This window comes from Zalophus californianus, chromosome 4, assembly GCF_009762305.2.
Source record: "Zalophus californianus isolate mZalCal1 chromosome 4, mZalCal1.pri.v2, whole genome shotgun sequence".
In the NCBI taxonomy this organism is placed as follows: Eukaryota; Metazoa; Chordata; class Mammalia; order Carnivora; family Otariidae; genus Zalophus; species Zalophus californianus.
This window is the reverse complement of record NC_045598.1, coordinates 18,488,388-18,510,331: the sequence shown is the minus strand read 5'-3', so window position 1 is coordinate 18,510,331 and position 21,944 is coordinate 18,488,388. Positions and strand designations below refer to the sequence as shown.

Below are 21,944 nucleotides of genomic sequence, written 5' to 3'. Positions count from 1 at the left end.
CCTGAGGTCACAAGCACCCTCAGATCGTGGTCATCTGTGAGGCTGTTCTGGTTGGAGCTGAGTATCTGGGATGGAAACCATAAGCCTTAGACCATAATGTGGACAAATGGCTGAATAAATGGGTATTTTCAGCCCAGTGGAACTGGCTGGCTCAGAACTGGTCCTAGGGGAGGAATCTGGGATGGAGCTAAGACGTGCATACCAGGGTGTTCCCGGCAGTGTCTTCATAACAAATGCACAAACACCCGAAAGGGCCAGCCATGAGGGAACACTACGGTGGTCCAGCCCGGGAAGCAGGGGTGTCTTCACACTCCCCCACCCCACCCCACCCCCGCTGCCCCGCCCCCATGCCCAACAGCACAGACACATGCCCTGCCAATGGGGAGGGGATTTAATGAGCAGGGCAGGAAACATACACAACGTGTTGGTGCGTTTCATAAGCAGGTTGAAAACAGCATGTAATATGTGTTCCCAATGTTAGAAAAGAAAAGAAGGAGGTCGGGGGAGGAGAGAAGAAATTAAATCTATACGTACAGTAGGAGCACCAGAGGGCTAAAAACCAAAATGTTAACAATTGTTCTGGGTGGCAGGATTATGGGTGGTTTTAATTTTCTTCTTCATAATTTTATTATTTTCCAATTTTTCTTTAATGAATGTGTATTATTCTTATAATCAAAAAAAAATGTGTTTTAAGAGATGGAGTGGGGGGATTAGAGATTGTTCTTGTCCTTTAATAGACTCTAAAACCGAAGCCCAGTGTGAAAACGATGAACATTCATTCGCTCATCCATTCATTCATTCCCTCCCTTCCTCCCTCATTCATTCATTCACTCATCCATCCACCCATCCATCCACCCATCCATCCATCTATCCATCCACCCATCCATCCATCCATCCATCCATCCACCCATCCGTCCACCCACCCACCCATCCATCCATCCACCCATCCATCCACCCACCCACCCACCCACCCATCCATCCACCCACCCACCCACCCACCCATCCATCCATCCATCCATCCAACCACCCACCCACCCACCCACCCATCCATCCATCCATCCATCCACCCACCTGTCCACCCATCCGTCCACCCACCCATCCATCCATCCATCCACCCACCCACCCACCCACCCATCCATCCATCCATCCATCCATCCACCCACCCACCCACCCACCCACCCATCCATCCATCCATCCATCCATCCATTTTCAAATGCTTCTAGACACCTCCCTAGAGCCAGGATCTAAGCTTCACGGCCAAAGGGCTGAAGGTGACCCACCTCTGATCTCAAGGAGGTCACAGTCTGGGGCAGAAAAGGATATGATGGCAAGTCCTTACGATGCCTTCAGACAAGGGACCACGGGAGTAGTGAAAAGAGAGGGGCCAGGGCATCCTGGGAGCATCAGAGATGGTCTCACAATGAAGGAAAATTAGGACTGGGCTTTGGTGCACATGCAGGAGTTCTGGAGTTCCAGAATGGGGGAGGGTGCCACTCGCAAAGGCATCATGGGCTATATGAGAGAGGATCTACTCTGTGTGGGAAAGTGTGTCAGGAGACGAAGCTACAGTGTTCTGTGAGCCAGGTTCTTCAAGGGCTTTGAATTGCCTGGCTCTGCCACTCAGGGGTCGCGTGACTCTGAGCGAGCTGAGAAACCTCCTGGGCCTCAGTTTCCTCACCTGGAAAATGAACTAATGACCTTATCAGGTTACTGCAAGAACCACGCTAGGCAACAACTACAATGCACTCAGAACAGTACCAGGTGGGTAGGCAGGGCTATAACACGGTTTGCCTTGATTATTTGCTATTATTTACACTTTATCCAGGAGGCATTCTGGAAACCAAAAGGTTCTTAAGCTAAAAATTAACGTTAATTCATTCATGTATGTATTTCATTCATTTGACAGATGTTTATTGAGACCCTTGTATATACCCGAGCATGTTTTTAGGCACTGGGGATAGAGTTGGCAGACCAAATACAGGACACCCAGATTATCTGAGTTTCAGACGAATAAAGAATTGCAATATTTGGGATAACTTTATATGAGAAAAGTGTCTGTCGTTGCTCTGAAATCCAACTTAACTGGATGCTCTGTATTTTTATTTGCTCAATCTGGTGACTCTAACTGGAAATGCAACACCAAGTGAAAAAACAAAACCCTTCCCTCCTGGGGGGGGGCATTCTATGGGGGAGAAGACACAATTCATAATTAGAGGCACAATTTCTCAGGCAAGGATAAAGGTGCTGAAGAAGTTTAAATCAAGGAAAAGGACTGTATTGATTTCCTAGGGCTGCTATAACAAATTACCACAAATTTCGTGGCTTAAAGCAACACGCATGTCTCATCTTATAGTTCTGGGGGGTCAGAAGTCCTACATGAGTCTCACTGGGCTAAGATCAAGGTGTAGGCAGGGCTGTGTTTCTTTCTGGAGGCTCTGGGAGAATCCATTTCCTCACCTTGTTGGGCTGCTAAAGGCCACCCACTTTCGGTGGATGGTGGCCCCTGTCAATTTTCCATGTCACGTTACCACTGGCTGTCCTCTCCTGCCTCCCTCTTCCACTTCTACAAGGACCCTTGTGAAAACGTGGGCCCACCGAGAAAGTCCGGGATAAGCTCCCCATCTTGAAGTCCTTAACCTTCATCACACCTGCAAACTCCCTTTTGCTGTGTAACGTCACGTATTATTGGTTAGAGGGCTTGGGATGTGGACATCTTTGGGCGCCATTATTCTGCCATTATTGAACACAGGGGCTCACAGAAGGCTTTTCACAGAGGGTGACAGGGACCTGAATGAGGTGGTGAGCAGACAATGCAGACAGAATGTGAGAGGTTCTCCAGGGAGAGGGAACCCTATATGCAAATGCCCTGCAGTGGGGGTAGGATTGGTATCTAAGGACCAGCAAGGGAGCTAGTGTGGCTGGATACAGGGAGGGAGCAGGTGGAAAGAGGTGAGGACGGAGAGATGGAATGGGGGGCCGGCCGTGCAGAATCCTAAAGAGCTAATCCCTCCCCCACTCCTGGCCTTCAATTCCCAAAACCCCGTCCCTAACACCATCCTGCTCTGCTAAGCTGACAGTCACTCCAAGAGTACTCTCCTTAAAGACCAAACTCCTCCCAGAAGGATTGCAGGATTAGAAGGAAAGTTTCCCTGCAGCATGAGGGATTCAAGTTAAATGTTTAGAGGAACTTCCTGTGTGCCAGCAGGAAACGGTCAGTTACCTGCCGGAAAGTTTGGTAACATGAGGGACACTAGGTCTTGACTGAGGGTCAAAGGGGCCAAGTGCCCCAGGACCCCACATTCAGGGACCAGCCAAGCTCCCAAGGTAAGTGGTGAGTCCTGACCTTGGCCACTGGCCACGTCCCCTCCCCAGACCTGTTTCTCCAACACAAAGGAGTTGGACTCAAGGATCTTCAAGGTCCTCCCAGGGTTGACCAGCTGTAATTCCCACACCCTAAGACTCTCTGACTTTAGGGACAAAAACCTCATAACCGTGTGACCGCAGACAAGTTCGCCTACCCTGCTGATCCCTAGTCTGGGCACTGTAAGTGGGGGTGACTGCAGAGCCCACCTCCTTGGGCGGGGTGATGGTGAGTGGGTCGAGCACACAGGGAGCACTCAATGTGAGCTCCAGGGACGAGGATTCTAACGTCAGTCTCAGTGCCTCAAGTCTGTGACCCTGTCTCCAGGAGCCTGACATTTGCCGGCTGTGGGATTTCAAGTCTCCAGGAGCCCCCCTTCCGCAACAGCCAGCATGCCCCCAACGCCCTGGTCTCCCCCACGTGCTGGGTGGCAGGCCTACCCCATGACCACATGAAAAGCCATTCCCCCAGGGTGTCCCCACACCTGGGAAAACCGGCAGCCTGCCCGGCGCTGGCCCCGCCTGGTGGCTGGAACACCGGGCAAGATCAATGAAGCCAGGCTGGGCTCCCAGTGCAGCCACCTTGTTCCAATCAGGGCTGGGCGCCTTCCGCTCCGGACCCCCGCCCGGCCCCGAGCTGCTGCCCTTCCCGGGCCCTGCCCAGCAGCCCACGTTTCCAGCCCCGTGACCCCGGAGAAACAGTGCCCACTGCCCGACTCCCCTCTGGCTGCAGCCTGCCCAGACCTGGGCGTTGAAGAACCAGCAGGCCGACGGGGCGGCTGAAGGAGGACCAGGGCCCCAGGGTGGGGGCCAGGTCTGGTCCTGACATTCGGTCATCAAGCCGTACAAGCCCTTCCCACCTCCAGCCTCGGTTTCCTCTGCTGCACGTCGGGCTACTACAAGTCACCCCATCTGGTTTTGGGGGCCATTGTGAGAAAAGCAGAAGAGACAGGAGGCAGAAAGGGTTTTAGGAAACGTGGACATGCCCGGTACAGAGGAGGGGGGAGAAAGCGGGTGGGAGAAGCCAGTTCTCCCTTCCTCTGTCTGGGTCCTTCTCAGCCTCCAGGTCTTGGCTCAGATGTCACCTCCTCTGAGAGACCCTCACTGAGCACCTGCTCTAAAGGTTGGGTGACCATCCCCTCCACCTCCCCACCCGCCCGGTCATCTTCTATCCCTTGGTCTTCGTCTGTTTTATCCAACGTCCCAAGACGCTATCAAATATTGGTGTTTGTGTTTACCTTCTTGTTTATCTTCTGCCTTCCCCGCCGAATCGAAGCTGCATGGAGCTGCCGCCTGTTTCGTCCACACCTGTACCCCGGCACCTAAAATAACCACCGGCATGTAGGCTGGAGGTACTCAATGAGTGTTTGCTGACCGAGCAAATCTAGAGCCTCCTCCCCGTCTGCTTCTCATCGCTCCTCTTCCTGTGCATCCCAGCTCCCCGCATCGGGCACCGGGCTCCCTGAGGGCAGGCCCGGGAACGTTTTCCCCTGCGCTCCTAGGGATGGGGCCAAGCCTCTGTGAGCTGAAGGAGCTTCACATCAAGCCCAGCCCTGATCTGACTGAGCCTCAAAGATGGGGCAGTGAGAAGGCCCAGCTCCCACTGTAGGTCTGAGCACCTTCTAGGATCCCCTTCCAGAAGCCCCCTCAGGTGCTGCCGGAGACACACAGGCACTAAAGGTCACATTCTTGCCAGTGACAAATGTATGCCAACAGCAAATGACAAAGAGTGCCCACTGTCTGAGCCTGTGGCCTAGACATGCCAGGCAGGGATTTATGAGGCTGCTCAGGTCTCTGTTTGGCTCTGCCTACAGCCTCAGCACCTCCCCGAGGGCCATGGGCCTGGTAGGCAAGGAGGGTAGGTAGGCTGGAGTCACTCCGGGAGCAGATCTCCCTGGCTGCACCCCCCAACACCAGCCATCCAGCCCTGCTGGCCTTTGGTCTCTCGGGGTCACCTGTGGACCCTGGGCCACTGCTCTGTCTTGCTTCCATGGTGTCTACGCGCCCCGTGTGGCCAGGCCAGGCAGCCCAGGCTACCGGGTGCAAAGTTCAGCTCTCACATTTACCTGTGGCGTGAACTGGAGCAAGTGACTAACCTTCCTGTGCCTCAGTTTTTCCAGTGTTATAATGGGGATGATGACAGGGGGCCCAAAACATAAGGTGGCCCTAAGAATTAAATGAAATAATACCTGTAAAGCGTAGATAACATTTTTTATTATAATTGAGGGTCCCGGGTTCCTGGGGTGAGCAAAGCACAATTTCAGCATCAACAGAGCTTGGTTCAAATCCCAGCTCTGCCCTTTCCTGGCTGGGTCCAGCAGGCTTCCTCAGTCAAGTTCAGTTCCTCGCCCATAAGGAGGCCCAGTGACACGTATCTGGAGGACTACTGGTAAGGTTTAAGGAGCTCAGTAGGGAGCATGCTCCGCGGGGCCTGGGGACCCAGAAATGCCCCATGTGGGGGTGTTGCCATGAAAAGGATGGCTTCAGAGGCCACCAGATCATTCGGCTGAGATTGAGCTGGTAGACAGGACAATCTTGTTGAAACAGTGATCTGGTCGAGAATAAACACTCCCCAGTTTTGACACACCATGGGCCGTTTTGCAACCCTATACAAATGTAAGCATTTTTGCCCTTTCTTTTTTAGAGCTTCGGTGGGGGTGGGGAGGAGCTTTTTCTACGTTTTCCCCTTTGCTTTTCTTTTAAAATGTTTTATGGTAAAATAGAGTAACAGAAGAGTATATAAAATATAAATACTGCTTAAGAAATAATAATAAGACAGACATCCAGAATAAATGATAAAACCGAAGCCACTTAGCTGTGGCTTCCAGACCTGGACACTTAGGGCCTGACAGGCTGAGGTGGACTGGGGAGCAGGAGAGGAGGGACAAGACCAAGCCTGGGTCTGCCAAAGGCTTGTGGAGGGGAGAGCTGGGCCAGTAGGCAGGGACTCAGAGTCAGGTCCAGCTGTCAGTGAGCCTCCTATGTGACCCTGAGCACGTCTCTGACCTCTCCTGGACCTCAGGAGCCCCAGAACTGTCCTAGATTAACATGGAATTCTAGAACATTGAAGATGGACAGTCCTCCTGAGGATCAAGTGTGGCCCAATGCACTTAGCTCCCTGATGAGGTGTCTGATGCCCAGAGAGGGAAGGGACTTATCCAGAGTCACCCACCAAGAAATACGGGGACGGCTCCCTGGAGCCAGTGGCCAGGTCCATGAGCCTTGGGCCTAGCCCAGGTTATATATAGGTCATGATCGTTTTTAGGCTCCCTTCAGGCCCAGTTTTCCGGGATTCATTGAGGACTGGGACTCCTTTGAGTTGATCAGGACATAGGGTGCAGCTGCTTCCCCAACCAGGGAGGGCGGCAGAGGGAAACTGGAGCATGAAAGAGCAGAGGAAGCCACAGAGAAGAACTTTCAGGTGTTTAGAACCCAGCACTGGCAAGGGGTGGGGGAGGCCAGGACTCCTGCTACATCCCTGGCCAGACTGGAGACAGTGACCCACATAGAGAGCTAACACATTTACAAGCCGAACAAACAACTATGAAACCGGGACACCCCCACCCACCCCACCGCCACAGCCGTCTAGATGCAGGCCCCCATCCCTACCACACAGCCTGGTACAGAGTGCTCCACTAGCCACTGGGCATGCGCCTGAGCACCCTCACTTCTCTGGCCTCTGTTATCCCTTCTGTTATTTGGAAATTAAAAAAAAAAAAAAAAAAGCTTGACCACGTGCACCGCTGCCCCCACAGAGCATGATGAAAATGAAATATTGCAGCCTGCGAGTGGTTCAGACACTGGCTTTGTAGGGAGAGGGACCCGATTCCAATCCAGGCTTCCTTGCCACGTGGAACACGCTGAGTCTCAGCTGCCACATCTGTGCAATCCACACGATTGTTCTAAAGTTCATCTCAGATAATGTCGGCAAAGTAGGTGCTCAAAAAGACACGACTCCCCAGTCTGGGGGAGATGTCGCCATTGGCTGGCGGGGTGACTTGTGGGCAGGACTGCTTACCTAATTTGGGGGGGCTCGGCGCAAAATGAAAATGCAGGCCCTTTGTTCAAAAAGTCTGAAGGATTTCAAGGCAGTGAAGGCAGAGCAGGAAAGCAGGCATGGGCCCTTCTGCAAGCAGGACGCGGGGTTACAGGCCTGGGGAAGCCAGCCCTGCCAATGGGGCATGGGGGGCCGCCGAAGCCCAGCTCAGGTGGAGGGGCTGAGGCCCTTCCCCTGGGGCTCCCACCGCCTCTCCCCGGGGCTGCAGCTGGGATCCCGACCGCCAGGCCCTGCCACTCTTGGTGGCCACGGGAAGCAGCATAAAAGACCAACTGTTCTCCACCTCGTTCTGCCCCGTTTTTATCTCATGCCATGCATACAGCACATAGTTGATTTCTTTCCGCAAAGGGCTGCGCTTTTTTTCTTTTCCAAAGGCGACGCTGGAAAGCCATGTGGCTTTTATTGCTGGCAGGAATGTCTGAGGCGTTCCTTCACCACCACATGAAATGGAGCCGTAATCTTCATCTGCGTAAGGCCAAAGCCCCTGGTCGCCTCAGAGCCATCAGCCTCTGAGATTAATTAAGGCTTCACAAGGACTGACAGCCATTAGGACCTTTTTGGGGAGGTGGAAAATCCCTAATGGGACTGGGTGGGTGGTGGGGTGAGGAGGGCCCACCACAGGGAGGAAGGCACCCTGGACCAGAATCAATGAGAGGGGGTGGGACGGGGTTCCAGACTCAGCCCCTGGCCTGGGCAGTGACTTTGAAGGAGACCCTTTCCCTCCCTGGGCCTCAGTTCTGCCACTTGACAAACGGGAGATTTGGATATGATATCTCAGAGCCCTGTTGAGGCTGACTTTATAAAATTCTGAATCCTGCCCACAATTCTCATGCCAGGATTCTAATTCTCTTCCATGACTCTAACTTCAAGCATCTGATTCTGGTCCATGAGACCAGAGTGTGGGGCCAGGCTGCCTGGTTGGAATCCCGGCTCCAGAGTTGCCCAGCTGTGTGACCTTGGGCAAGTTTACATCTTCAGTTCTCTCACCTACAGAATGGCAATGATGCTGCACTTCCCCGATAAGGGTCCCGTGAGGTACAAATGAGCACAAAGTGTGGGATTAGGCCTGGCATGCCGGACTTAACCGTAGTCAGTAATGATTAACAGAGCTCAAGATTCTAATCCCGTGGTTCCAATTCAATTCCAAACATTGGTTTCGGACTGGCGGCTATTCTTGCCATCTGATTAAGGCTTGGAGATGTTTTGGACCTGAATATCCTCCTGTCTTTCCTCCACAATAGGGAGTACGAGAGGTGACAGCCACAGAGGAGCCCTTTCCCTCCCTGACTGCCAGAGCTGAAGCCCCTTTCTGGGCCGGGGAAAGAGTATGCCCTTTCCAGAACCCTCCTGGGCTCCAAGCTACCCACGTCCCTCTTACCAGTCTCTGTCCCCTGCCCCCCCACCAACGAAGAATCCTCTGATTTGATGACTCTGCCAGCAGGGAGTTCTGCACCGGCCCCACTGATGTGGCTGGAGAGTCCCGGGCACCCTGACCAGCCAGCAGAGCAGAGACAGAGTCTGGATCAAGGAATCCTGTTGAAACGAGGGCCCTCTGGTTCTGAGGCCCAGAGTGGGGAAGCTCTTTACTCTCTGAGCCTCAATTTCCCCATCTGTAAAATGGAGAGAATAAAAGATCCTGCAGAAGCCCTGTATTAGCCATAATTGAGGTAAAACTCCCAGCACACGACAGGACTCCCAACTAATTAGGGAAATTATTAGTCATAGACCAAAGGGCTCTACTAGAATTATTTCCCTGTTTCATAAATGACCAAAGTGCGGAGCAGGGAGGGCAGTAGGAAGACCAGACCCCTTGACGGGAGCAGAAACCAGAGCCCGCTTCCCCGGCGACTGATGGGGCCCGCCTCCTCACCCCTGGCCAGGCTCACGCTGAGACCACCTCTCTCCATCCTTCCCTCCTGTCTCCTCAATTCCCCAAGCTGAGTGCCCTCTCAGGAGGACCTACGGGGGAGTTGGCGGTGGAGGTCCAGGGCTTCGCAAAAGAGGGAGTCAGTGCCACCTGAGGAGGTGGGAGGTGAGGAAAGGGGCCCCGTGGACTCGACCCCAAAGTCACAGTGAAACCTACCTGGGGGCCCACGGGGAGCCAGCCTGGTGCCGCCTCCAGGGACCGTGGAAGCTCACTCCTACCGTTCCGATGGGGATGCTGAAGGCCTGAGGGAGACACACAGACTCTAGCATCTCCCCTGGAGCAATGGCTGCTCATGGTCTCACCTGGACGTGAGGCACTGGGGGGACCACCGTGCAGGTCCGGGTGGAGGTCGGGGATGGCTGTTCGCCCACCTTGCTTTTGGTTGCACCATGCTGCCCGCTGGCCTTGCCAGAGCTTAGTCCCAAGTCTTGCCTCTTCCTTAGTGAAACAGGTCAAGTCTCTCCCACTTTCTGGGCCTCAGTATTCCCCTCTGTCCCACTGGGCACCACAGCTGAGTCTACCTCCTCACAGGCAGGTTCTGAGGTGGGAGGCGAGCACGAGGTGGGCAAGCCTCAGCAGATGACCTGTGCGGCCCCTTTCAGCCTCCCAACCTGGGTTGGAAGGGTCTGCTGATTTCCACACCTATGGCTGTTTCACCAGGTCTATTGCCCCCACCCCCACCCCACCCTCTGCTGGCTCCACCACCATCATGATCGCTAACGTTTATCGAGCACTTTCAATATCTAGATGCCCACTCTTCCCAATGTTTTGTTCAACCAGTGCAGGGGTGCATAATCAGGTGGTGCCTCTGATCACCAAATTTTGCGTCCGATCAGGCTTTAACCCCACTCTGGTTCTCCCTACCCAGAAAATATTGAGCAACATTTCTCTTTGTTTCAATGGGCATAATACCTACCCCCACACGATTGCTGGGATGGAATGGAAGTGTGTACTTAAAGCCCAGACACAGGGCCTGGGCACGGGAATACCTCAGCAGCCCTCCCTGTTGCTGTTTCTCCCCTTCCCCCCACCCCGCCAGGGTTCTGAGGAGGCTCCGCGAGGTGCAAAAGTGACACATGCAGTCAGCGGCAGAGCAAGTAGCTGTGTCCTAACCACAGGGCTCTCTCCAGCTCCCCCGCCCTCCCCTCACAGTCTGGCCCTTTCCAAAAAAAAAAGCCACCCTGTAATTTGAGAAGCACACTTGTCCTTCTGCACATTCGGGAGCCTTCCAGAAAGGCTACCCAGAAGGAATTCTCTGGGGTAAGGGCCCCAACCCTGCCAGCAACAACCCCTTGACCATATTATTGTTGTTCTTCATGACCCTTTCTCACTAATTTTTATGTGTGTGTGTGTGTGTGTGTGTATGTGTAAAAAGATATATATGTATAAACACACGTATCTGAAATCGGGATGCATGAAAGCCTTGGTTTAACTAGCGGTATTTTCTTTCTTTTTCTTTCACATGGAGCGATTGATGGCATTTTAGATGTGGTGAAACACAATGCTCCTCCCCTCCTGGAGGGAGTCTAATCCTCTGGATTGTGAAATGGAGTGATCAGAACCACCTCCATTCATGGAAGGGGAAACTGAGGCTCACTGAGGGACAGAAATGTCCCATCTTAAGTTCCAGGCCACCAGGCAGGAGAGCTTCACCAGAGGGTGTGGAGGCCAGGCTGGAAGAAATCATTAACTTCTAGAAGCGAGTCCTCTGCTAGTAACTGGACTGGGGCTCCCAGGAGACTTGGCATAAAGGGAACGCAAGCCTCCTTGGGGATGGGGAGGTGGCTAACAGTGTCAGCTGAGGCCCAGAGAGTGTCTGTCTGTAGGAGGCTAGGGGGTGGGGGCCAGTGGATTTCCAGTGAGGGTCTAAGAGCCTAGGGGAAAGAAGGTGAGTCTTCTTAAGATCCAGGCTCAGGTAGCCCTGTGATGGTTGCTGGAAAACCCTCTTGCAAGCCGCCTCTGCCTAGAGGCGGATCACAGACAGACCTTACCTCCCCCAGGCAGCCTCTAGGTGAACCAAGAGGGGGGCAGGATGCCATGCACTAGGCTCTGAGTCCTGGAAACTTTGAACATGAGAACTGGATATTTCACAAATGGGAAGTATAAGGCCCACAAAGACGAAGAGACTTGCCAAAGGCCCCCAACAAAGGGGAGGCCTTATTTTTTCAGTGTGATACAAGTGATAGCTTGCATGGATGGAGCACCCCCTATGTGCCAGGCCTGTGCTAAACACCTTACACACATTTCTGTGAGGAGGCCACTATCATTTGCCCTACTTTGTGGATGAAATAGACAAGAGTCAGAGAGGTTTTAAGCAATTTTCCCTAGATCACGGGTAGTTGGTGGAAGAAGGCAAACTGAGGCAGGGGAACTGCAGACCCAGGCCCCTTCCACAACCAGTGAACTTCTTAGAAGGTTTTCCATGCCACAGATGTCCCGTGTCTGGCACACTTGGGGGATCCTCACCTCTCCCCAGGCACCAGACTCTTGAGGAATCAGACCTGCCCTTGTGAGCTCTCTGGTCTGTGGGGAGACACATGTAGGCACCTTACTACCACCACCACTTTTAGGGTGCACTCCTAGACCCCCTCAAGCGGCCAGAGGAGAGCACCCTGACGCAGGGTCATTTTGACCCCATGGATCCCACTCTCAGGGGCAAAGGATGCTGGTGAGGGTGGGGGGGGAGAGTGGCCCCCAGATCCTGAGTTCTGTGGGCCCCAGGTTGGGTCCCTGCTTCCCAACTCTGGGCCAAGGTAGGCCCAGACCTCCTGGCTTCCTCAGCCTGCTGTGGACAATTTGGGTTGCTCTTAGGTGGGAGCAATTCAAGAGAAAGCAGGAGATTTGTACACCAGTCCACTAGAAGAGGGAAAGGAGGTGGCTAGCCATAGAAAACAGGGAAGGAAGAGGGAACCCACATGTCCCACGTAAGGGAGTGGGAGCTGTCCAACTGTCTCTTGAAATGGTAAAAAGAAAACAGAAAGAGAGAGAGGTGACCCTAGCTTCACTGGTCAGGGATGGGGAGGATGTAAGTTAGCCATAGGTAGAAATTGGGAATTTCTGGCCTGTTCTTCTGCGTGTCCTCCTCAGTCTCTGGCCCCTCAGGATGGGACAGGAGAGGGCTGTGCATTTCTGGCAAGGAGAATGTTCTGTGGGTCGGAGGGCACAGAGACTGTCGGGTGCCAGAGATGCCAGGGCAGTGGGCATCTGTGTCCATCAGGGGCAGGCAGGTAGGGCAGCGTTTGGTCTGACACAAAGCCATTGGCTTATCCTGGCCGCATAGATGGTGAGGAATCGTCTGGAACATCTGTCCAGAAAGGGCACTTCATACGAGACGGGCCGTTGCGCCTGGACGCAGGACCGAAGCTGGCACACGTCTGTGGGCAGGGCCTGGCCGGGCAACTCCGCGGCGGGCAGAGTGCAGGCGCCAACTAGCGGTGGCTCCCGAAACTGCTCCCGGCCCGGCGGGCCCCGGCGACCGCAGGCTGGAGACCAAAGTGTCCCCTGGTTCCCGCGCCCACACGCCCACACGCAGTGAGCACCCTTCCGAGGGCTGGAGCCACGCCGGATCCTGTGCCAGGTGCCGAGACCCACAGGAACCGCATTTTCAGGATGTCCGTTTGTGAACCCGCCGTAGGATGAGGGAGAAATCGGGCGGAGGGACAAGTAAGGGCACGGGTGCAAACCGAAACCACTAGACGAATCGAATTTACAAACCCCAGACACAGCGGGTCCTGGCCCCACAGCCGCTCCAGGGCCACACGCGTCGCTCCCCCTCCCTGGTCCCGGGCGGTACCTGGCCACAACTTGGTGGGCCTTTTGGCGGGAAACTCCCAGAGGTCGGACGCGCCAAGGCCCTGGTACCTCGTTTTCTTCTGGTTCCGCCGCTCCAGCCAGCGCTCCCGAGAGAGCAAGGGCCTTGGCCCCCGCGATCTGCAACTCCGAGATGCAGGCTCTATAAAAAGATCCCGTAGGGTCCTTCGCTGTCCCTGCCTTCGAAATGGCCCGAGGGGCTGACGTGACGCTAGACAAGGGCAGGGACCACCTCTCCAGGTGGTCGGGGTTGGGCCACAGCCGGCCCGCCCTGCAGCGCACGCGGGGCTTGAATTCGTTACGCAACGACGAAATGGCGCGCACTGGGCCGGGGTCAGATCTGGGGCGCGATCTTGCGGCCACCTTCGGACCCTATCCTTCTTCCCTTCCGTGGCTTGGAATCTGTCGTGCTGCACCTGTCAAGCGCCCGGAACAACGAACATTCAGTCCAGTCTCCGAGACGGCGGGGAGACTCGGCGCGCGCTCGTCGGTTCCCTAGACTCCAGGGACCCCTTCTGGGGCGACAATCCAGAATGAATGGGGGCTCGGTTTTTGCAGCTCCCCTCGCCGCTGTAGCTTGTCCTTAGGCCCAGGAGGCGGGAGAGGCCAGGACGGTTTGCCGTGAAGCCGTGGGAGTCGCTGGGCCGCGCGGGCGGGAGTGAGAGCGACGGTGCCTCCGCAGAGCGGTCTGCGTCCCTGCGGCGCGGCCGGAGCACACCGCCCCGTAAGACGGAGGCATGGGCCCTCGGGGAGCCAGTTTGCATCCACACGGAGTTAGAAAATTGCCTCCTCTGGGAGCCGGGGGGCCCTTAGCTTGGCAGCCATCCTCGCGTTCGCCGCACGCTGGTCTTCCTGCCGTGGACCCGCGTCCTCTTGCACGATGCAGGGCCGTGGCTATATGCGCGGGGCAAAAATCAGAGGGAAACACTCGCGTTTTCCAGGCCCCATCGTGTTTTTCAAAGAATCAGAGGCCGCCACAACGAAGAACGACGAAGCGAGGCCTGCACGGTCCTGAAAGTTGCTTTTTGGGGAGCGGAGAGGAACGGGGTTTGTCACCCCCAAGCCAGATTCCAGCCCGCGGGGGACACCCGTCTGTCCCCGTTTGGCAACGGGGCCAACGAGGCCGGGCCCAAAGCCGCGCTGGGCTGGGAGTTGCAGAGGCGGCTGCTGGTGGTGGAATCTCGTGTGCGGTGGGAGCTCATGGGCGGAAATAATTGGCGGGACGGCGGGGGGCGCCGGGCACCGGGTGAGAAACCTCTTTGGGGCAGCTGCCCGCTCGATGTCGCCGGCCTTGGAGCCCCCGCGTCCCTCAGCTAAGAGTGCAGGCATCAGAGGCCGAAAGCAGCCGGAGCGGGGAAGGCCCACAGCCACCGGCAGCGGGGAAAGGGCGCGAGAAGGGGAGCCGCTGCCCCCGCGTCAGGGAGCAGCCGCCCAGGAGACAGCCGGAAAGGAGCCCTCTGTAGGGCCCGGGCGTCTTAACCACAGTTTTAGCATTGACCCCGGGGCCCCCGAACTTTCGAGGAGCCCTGGGCCAAAGCGCCGGGCCCCCGACCCGGGCGTCCTCCTCGGGGCGGGGCCTTCCGCCCCTCCCCGTTGGGCGGCCTTCGGCGGTCCCTGTTCCTCCCCCACGAGCGCGGCCGAGGTGCCGGCGATGGGGGCTCCGATTGGCTGCGCGACGCGTCGCTCGGGCCGGCCCCGCCCCCGCGGGCCCCCGGGTACTAACCCGGCGCGGGCCGGCGCGGCGCCGCCACTTGATTCTCGAGGATTTGTTCTGGGGCTGCGGCCGCGCAGTCGGTGGGGCGGCCGCGAGCGGGTTGCGGGGGTGGGAGGCGGCGGCGGCGGCGGCACAGCCCGCGCGGGCCCCGCCGCAGCCGAGGCAGACGGCCCGCCGCGAGGGGCGGCCACAAGCGGTCCGTAAGCCCAGGATGCAGGACTAGCGGGCAAGGCTGCGCGCGGCCGTCGGGGCAGCGAGGCCTCGCTGCGGGCGGGCCCCGGCGGGGCGTCCCCGGGCGCCGCCCCCTGCGCCCTGAGGCCGCGGCCCGGCTGCTTCTGCTTTCCCGCTTCTCGCGGCAGCGGCGGCCGAGGAGGCGCCCGCGCCGGCCGCCCCCGGGGGAGCCGCGCCGCCGCCGCCCGCCCGGCACCCTGACGGCCGCTGTTATGCGTATTCCTGTAGACCCGAGCACCAGCCGCCGCTTCACACCTCCTTCCACGGCCTTCCCCTGCGGCGGCGGCGGCGGCGGCGGCGGCGGCGGCGGCGGCGGCGGCGGCGGCGGTGGCAGCAGCGGCAAGATGGGCGAGAACAGCGGCGCGCTGAGCGCGCAGGCGGCCGTGGGGCCGGGCGGGCGCGCCCGGCCGGAGGTGCGCTCGATGGTGGACGTGCTGGCGGACCACGCGGGCGAGCTCGTGCGCACCGACAGCCCCAACTTCCTCTGCTCTGTGCTGCCCTCGCACTGGCGCTGCAACAAGACGCTGCCCGTCGCGTTCAAGGTGAGTGCAGGGCCCGGGGCGGGCGGACACGGGCCCTGGGGATCCGGGCGTCTCAGCTGCAGGAGCCAGGGCCCCGGCAGGGGAAGGGAGGGGACGTGCCCGCTACCCCGCGGCGAGAGCCCAGCAGCCGGGCCTGGGGCGCTTTCGGTCTCGCTGCGCGCTCCGCCCGGGGACTCTGGCGTTCCCTCTCGGATGCACCGGCACGGATGGCTTTTGGGGGGGGTTGCCCCCTCCACCTTCGGGGAGCCCTGCTGAAAGACGTTGAGGCGGAAACGGGCGGATGGGGCTTCGCTCCTCTCCAGTCCGGATCCCTCCGACACAGCCTTGCAGGCAAAGGGGAAGAAGAGCCCCGGGACCAGGGCGAGGACACCGGAGGTGGGGTGCGGAGGGTGGATAGGGCCTACCCTCCACTGCCAGCACCCCTCTTCCTGCACCGCTTCAGAAACACTTCCTGCTCACACCCTCAACTACTGGCTTCTGAAATTTTACACCGGTCGACTCTAGGGCTGAGAAGAGGGGCACCGAACCCTAAACGTTTGCGGCGAGAATCCCGAAATGGGGGGCGCTCCCACTCCTGGCAGCCCCCAGTCATTCAGAGGATCTTTTTCTCTTTGCTAAGGAGTAGGCGACTGTTTCATTTTCATTTTTTTAAGGGGGCAGCGAGATGAAACGAAAACGCCTTGGTTTTCCCCTAAACCTCTCACAGCTGCCGTGAGAAAGGGCAGGGCAGGAAGGGCCAGCGTCTGGGGGTGGCGGGTGCCCGAGGTGGCTGGAAACAGCGGCTCCTGGCAGCTGAGGCCGTCCTTGCTCCCATTAAGAGGACTCCAAATTGGAAAAAAAAAAAGAAAAAAAAAGGATGAGTGGCTCTTGGAGGTCTCCCGGGTGACATCTTAAAATGCCAGTGGGGAAAATCTCCCGGGGAGGAGGGGGAGGGGGAGGCCCGTGTGACTTTAATCCTCAGATCGGAGGTTTTACTGTCACTTGGAGCTTAAAAGGAATCTTTGAAATTAAAAGAAGACAGGATGTTGACAGGAAATCTGGCCTTTTTAATCAGACCCCAAACATTTTCTCCTTGAAATTTTTACCATCTGGATCCCTAGTCCCTGCACGCGGTGGCCACGTTTAAATGGCTGTGACTACATTTGCAGTGTGATTCCCTTTCAAAAGGCATCTGCCTCTGCACGCTGCTTGGGGTCCGGGAGACTGTATTGGGGGGGGCATCTCCACCCCCATCCTGCAATTCCCAGCAGGTGCATCCTCCTGCTATCGAAAGCCCCTCTCTCACTTTAAAGAGGTTTTCTGTACAACCCCTCTCAAGACACCGGTTTGTTTTGCATTTTGCATTTTCCCTGCATAACGAATTCCGGCTCTGCAGAGGCCAGCAAACTGGGCCCGGGCCACGTTTCAGGGCCAAATTTCATACCCCAAACGGCTCTTGCATTAATTGAGCGTGGGGACCAGTCCCGTTATTATTGTTGTTGATATTATTTTTACTTAGAGACTTGGTTGCTAGGAGTATGTTGATTCCTCTTTTGCTCAGGCCTGAGGAAAGAGGGGAACTACACCCCAGACCACAGCGATAGAGCTCATTCACAGCTCTCGCCCAGATTTCATTGCAAGGATAATTTCTCAGGACTTGGCTTAACCAGTTCACCTAGGATTTGGGTGTGGAAGGCGGAGATTTCGGCTTCTTATTTTTGTTATTTGGGGGGGAAGATGTCTGTTGTGTTTAAGCCTCTTCTCCGCTCTGCCTTTGAGAAATCCTGCAGTGCGCCTGGGACCTAGGGGAGCTGCCCGGCCTCTCCCTGGCCTCCCCTACCTTTCTAAGCTCTCCCCCTGCCCCTGTGCCCTCAGGTGGTGGCGCTGGGGGACGTGCCTGATGGAACAGTGGTGACCGTGATGGCTGGCAATGATGAGAATTACTCTGCGGAGCTGCGTAATGCCTCGGCAGTCATGAAGAACCAGGTGGCCAGGTTCAACGACCTTCGCTTCGTGGGCCGCAGTGGGCGAGGTGAGCAGCAGGGAGTCTGCGCACCCTGACACCAGCAATGGCAGAGGTCTAGGAAGGAAGCTGAGAGCAAGCCCTTGGGGTCCCAAATGGGAGCCCCAGAAACAAGTCCCTAGGACTGGCTTGGTCTCAGCTGTTTGGAGCCCCACGGGGGTGTCACAAAACCCTTTGAGGATGCGAGTCCTTCGCCAGAAAAAGACACGATTTGCTCCCAGTTTCTGGGGTTTACTAACTCTCAAAGCTGTCCCTGTCACCCCTCTTTCCCGGTGGAGTATTCTGGCCTCATAAAAGATGCTAGGAGGAGATCGTGGATTAAGGAGCTTGAAGGGGGACCTCTTGGTCTTTTGTGGCAAGTGGGCTTAGCGGCCGGTTTAGATGAATGGCTGGTCTGCAGGGGCCCAAGCACCCCAGCCACTCTCCCGATGGGGCTGGGATCTCCCGAAGCTTCAAGCTTTGAGCAAGCTTCGAGGCTGCCTCTCCCCAGCTGTGGTCTCCCCAAGCCACAGTTTCCCCAACCCTTGAGCCTTAAGGTGGTTTAGAAGAGACATGAATGTGGTGCAGGCTGCCATCCCCCACCTCAGAATCAAGGCTGGTGTGTGCCCGCCCCCCCACGGCCCGCCTGTGTGATCAGCCTCTGGCGGGTGAAAGGCAGGCAGGACCAGCTGCCACTGCGGGTGCCCCCCCCCCCCGCTCCCCGGGGCTCTTGAGTGAGAGGCTGCTGGGACCTGAAACCCACCATCACTTCTGGGTGGGGAAGTCCTAGAAACCCTGCCCCAGTGAAATGGAGGCTTGAGGACTCGCTGGCCCTTTAAGACCAGCCTGCTGAAAAGCGGGGAGTGCCCTTCCCAAGACGCAGCTTGCCCTTCCAGCTTAGTTAAGAAAGTAAGCTAGGTTCCCTCTGCCCCCAGTTTCGACAGAGGCTGAGGCAGAATTGTACTTTTCATCACCAATAAACAAGACCTTTTCAAGGTTTTAGTTCGCTCCAAGCCGCCAGCCCTGCTCAGCAACGGGCATCTGGGCACCATTTTTTCCTTTCCAACCATTCAATGTATACATACAAATGTCAAACATATTTTGACTTTTCAGCATTAATTAAAACCAGGGCATTATTTGCATGTAATAACTGTTTACTTGTTACTTTTTATGAAACTGAAATAGTTTACATTCTTTCAAACATTTCCTGTTCCTGTTGGCTCCCTTCCCCACGCACAGATTTCTTTCAAACGTTGCCCTTAACTGGTTGCAGGTTGATGGATGGAAAATGTTTGCTTTTATGAATTAAGCTTTCATTGCTGCTCCTAATTAGTCTCCAAGCCCCTTTTGTCATCCCCAATCTCTCCAGCCTTTTGCAACTTAATCCCAGCCACAGCCCTGAGTGGAGAGTCACTCGCCACCGGTCAGTGGCTCGCTGGGATGCAGCTTGACTTTGGGATGCAGCTTGACTTTGGGACGGTGGCCAGGTGTGCAGACCCAGGTGGCATGAGGATGGGGCGGTGGCGGGGGGGGGCATGCAGGGAGGCCCGCTGTAGCTGCAGGCCCTGGTGGAGCAGGCAGAAGGGAAGGTCCGTCCTGGGAGCCCAGCAAGGCATCAGGAACGTGGCACCTTACTCCCTGTCCTGGGAGGTGAGATCGAGAAAGAGAAGATATGGTGATTCCCTGAGTGACCAAGGGCATGGCTGGCCGGCTGGCCTTTCTGCCGCATAAAGTGATTTCTTTGTGGCATTTACGCCCATGGACCTGTACTCACCCTGCAGGGCTTTAGGGGAGAGAGGTAGGTTTGCAAAGCATCATTTAGCTGGTGCTCTTGAAGCAGGCGAGGCTGAGGCTGGGGTTGTGGCTCTGGAAGATGCAGGAGGCTGAGTTTATAAATCATTCTCGCCGCCCTTCTCCCATCAGTCTCACCGGTCCTGGGGCCAGGGGGCCGGGGGCAGGAAGGGGCCTGAGTGGGAGCTCCAATACCTGGGGACTTGACAAAACTTTCAGACCTCAGAGGCTCATGGTATTGAACAATCTGTGCTCCGCTACCAGCCCACCTGGATTTCAGTCCCAGCTCTGCCGGTGACTTGCTGGATGACATGGGGCAAATGGCTTAACCTCTCCGTGCTTCAGTTTCCCCAGCTGTATAATGGGGACAATAATGACCTGAGATTTTATGAGGATTAAGGAAATCCTGAGATTTTATAAGGATTAAGGAAATTGGCACCACTGTATCACTTGGCACATATTGAGAGTTGGATCCAAGTTACAGATTTTGTTACTTCAAATGCCTACGACTGGAGGAGATCTTTGAAGTCCCTTTGAGTGGTGTAGTCACTGATTCTGTGATTATGGTGCGGTTTGGGCGGGGGTGGGGGAAACCCAGAAGGTGTGAATTGTGGAGTGGGAGAGTGGAGGCGGCTGGCAGTGAGAAGGAGGGTGCAGGGGTCGTGCGGCCCGCGGCGGCCCGTCTGCTGTGCCCATGCTGCCCATTGGGAAATTCCCACCAAGAGGGCAAATCAGTGATTGACCCAGACAGCGGGGCACTTCAGGAGTTGGGACAGGTTAGAGTTTGGGACCCAGAGCCTTTCCCTGGCCCTCCGACTTCTGCCAAGACCAAGAAGCCGGATGGAAACTTCTGTTTGTTTCCTTGCCTTTTATTCCTTGAAGCCGTCTTACCTCCAGGAAGATAGGTTTCCACGGAGGACATAGACACACCACCACCACAGAGCCCTCACGATAAGCCTGAAGGTGGGACCCAAGGCAAGGGAGGGAAAGAAACCAAGTCGTTGGTGTCTCCAGCGACTAGGCCCCAGGTTCCCGCCCCACCAGATACAGTGCCCTTCTTACGACAAACATCCTATAATGCACCCTTCACTGTCCTACAGTGAAATGTGTAACTAATGGAACCTACTTACTCACGTGCAGTTTCAAAATCCACAGAAGTCCACAGCCATAATGGAGAACAGAGAGGAAAAGGATTTACGATAAAATACCCACCTGAGCATATAAATGTGGGGTGAGACCCCACTGCGGTGAGCGGGTGCCTGCCCCCTGGCAGAAGCCCCGGGAGGGCCACGGCAGACCGCCACCCAGGCATGCAGGACCCAGAGTCCGCTGCCGTCGATGACATGGCCTTCTGAAGTGGTGACCAATGCTTGGCAAAGTTCTGAACAAAGTTTCGGGGTGGGGGGAGAAAAAAAGAACTGTCTTCCATCCTGGAAAATTCAACAAGTACTAAAAGTGTGCAAAAATCCTTTGCTTTATTTTATGTAAAACTGAGTTAGGCTCATGGCTCAGAGAATCTTCGTAACAAGTGTTTCGCACCCAGGAGGAACGACTACCTGGGTGCCCTGTGCAGTGCTGGACAGCTGAGTCCTCTGCCCCCCACGCCCTCTCTCCGGGACCCCATACCACAAATTCCAAAAATGTCCTCTAGGAGGCAGCCTAGGTGAAAGTGAAAACAACATGAGTTCCGGAACTGTCGCTGGTTAAAAAGAAATCATAGTAGGTAGAGCAAGATTTGAGGTGAAATATGTGGGTGCAGCCTACAGGCTTCTTGACCAATGTTGAGAAAATCCAGAGGTCCCCTGACACATGTTCCCCACCTGCTGTCCATGAAGCCCCCATGGTGGGGGTTTATGACACAACAGCCCAGGCTGAGGGGGACAGAGACTGGCCCAGAGCCACGCTGCCAAAGGCGGCTGTAAGTGTTGATTGGTCCAGGGGCCCCGGGTCCCGCAAGATTGTCTGGGGTCACCTAGGGCCCCGAGGGGTAGCTGTTTCCAGACTAGGACTTCTCCCCCGGAGCCGGGCCCAGCCCCTAGAGTGCCTTGATTTGCAGTTCCTGGACTTCTGGCTGATGGCAAGTTTGCCAGAGGTTCCTGCACAAAATCCTCCACCTTCTCTGTCATCTCAGCTTCCTGCCCTGAGACAGGGAGAGATGGGAAGATGGGTTCACCACCAGGTAGAGAGAGAGAGGTGAGGGGCACTCAGGGGGACAGCTCTCCCCCACCCCTTGTCCGCCCCCCCCCCCCGTGGTACCTGACACATGCCCCTCCCTTCCACTCCTGCTCCCAGGTCCCAGTCCCTGCCTCTTCCCTTTGGGCACCCGGGATGGCTGGTGCCAGGCCTGGAAAGCGGGAGGGAGCTGTAGAGGAGGGCTGATGACCTCAGGGATAGTTTGTGGTTTGCTGCCTGGTGAGAGTGGGGGCTTCTCACTCCCCAGGAGCAGGTCCTTAGTATGGGGTTGGGAGAGGGGCAGGGGGCAGGCTCTAGCACATTCTAACCTTTCTGGCCTTGCCTAGATACTGTTGACC

General features: G+C 56.3%; 1 protein-coding gene across 1 annotated transcript in view; it reads left to right on the top strand.

The window, feature by feature from the left end:
• Positions 1-21,944, top strand: part of RUNX3 (RUNX family transcription factor 3) — a 60,858-nt gene that overhangs the window by 16,499 nt on the left and 22,415 nt on the right. The window contains exons 2-3 of the mRNA XM_027569163.2: positions 15,328-15,641; positions 17,496-17,652. Of these exons, the coding sequence (XP_027424964.2) occupies positions 15,328-15,641; positions 17,496-17,652 (471 nt within the window). The remainder of the gene's footprint in view (positions 1-15,327; positions 15,642-17,495; positions 17,653-21,944) is intronic.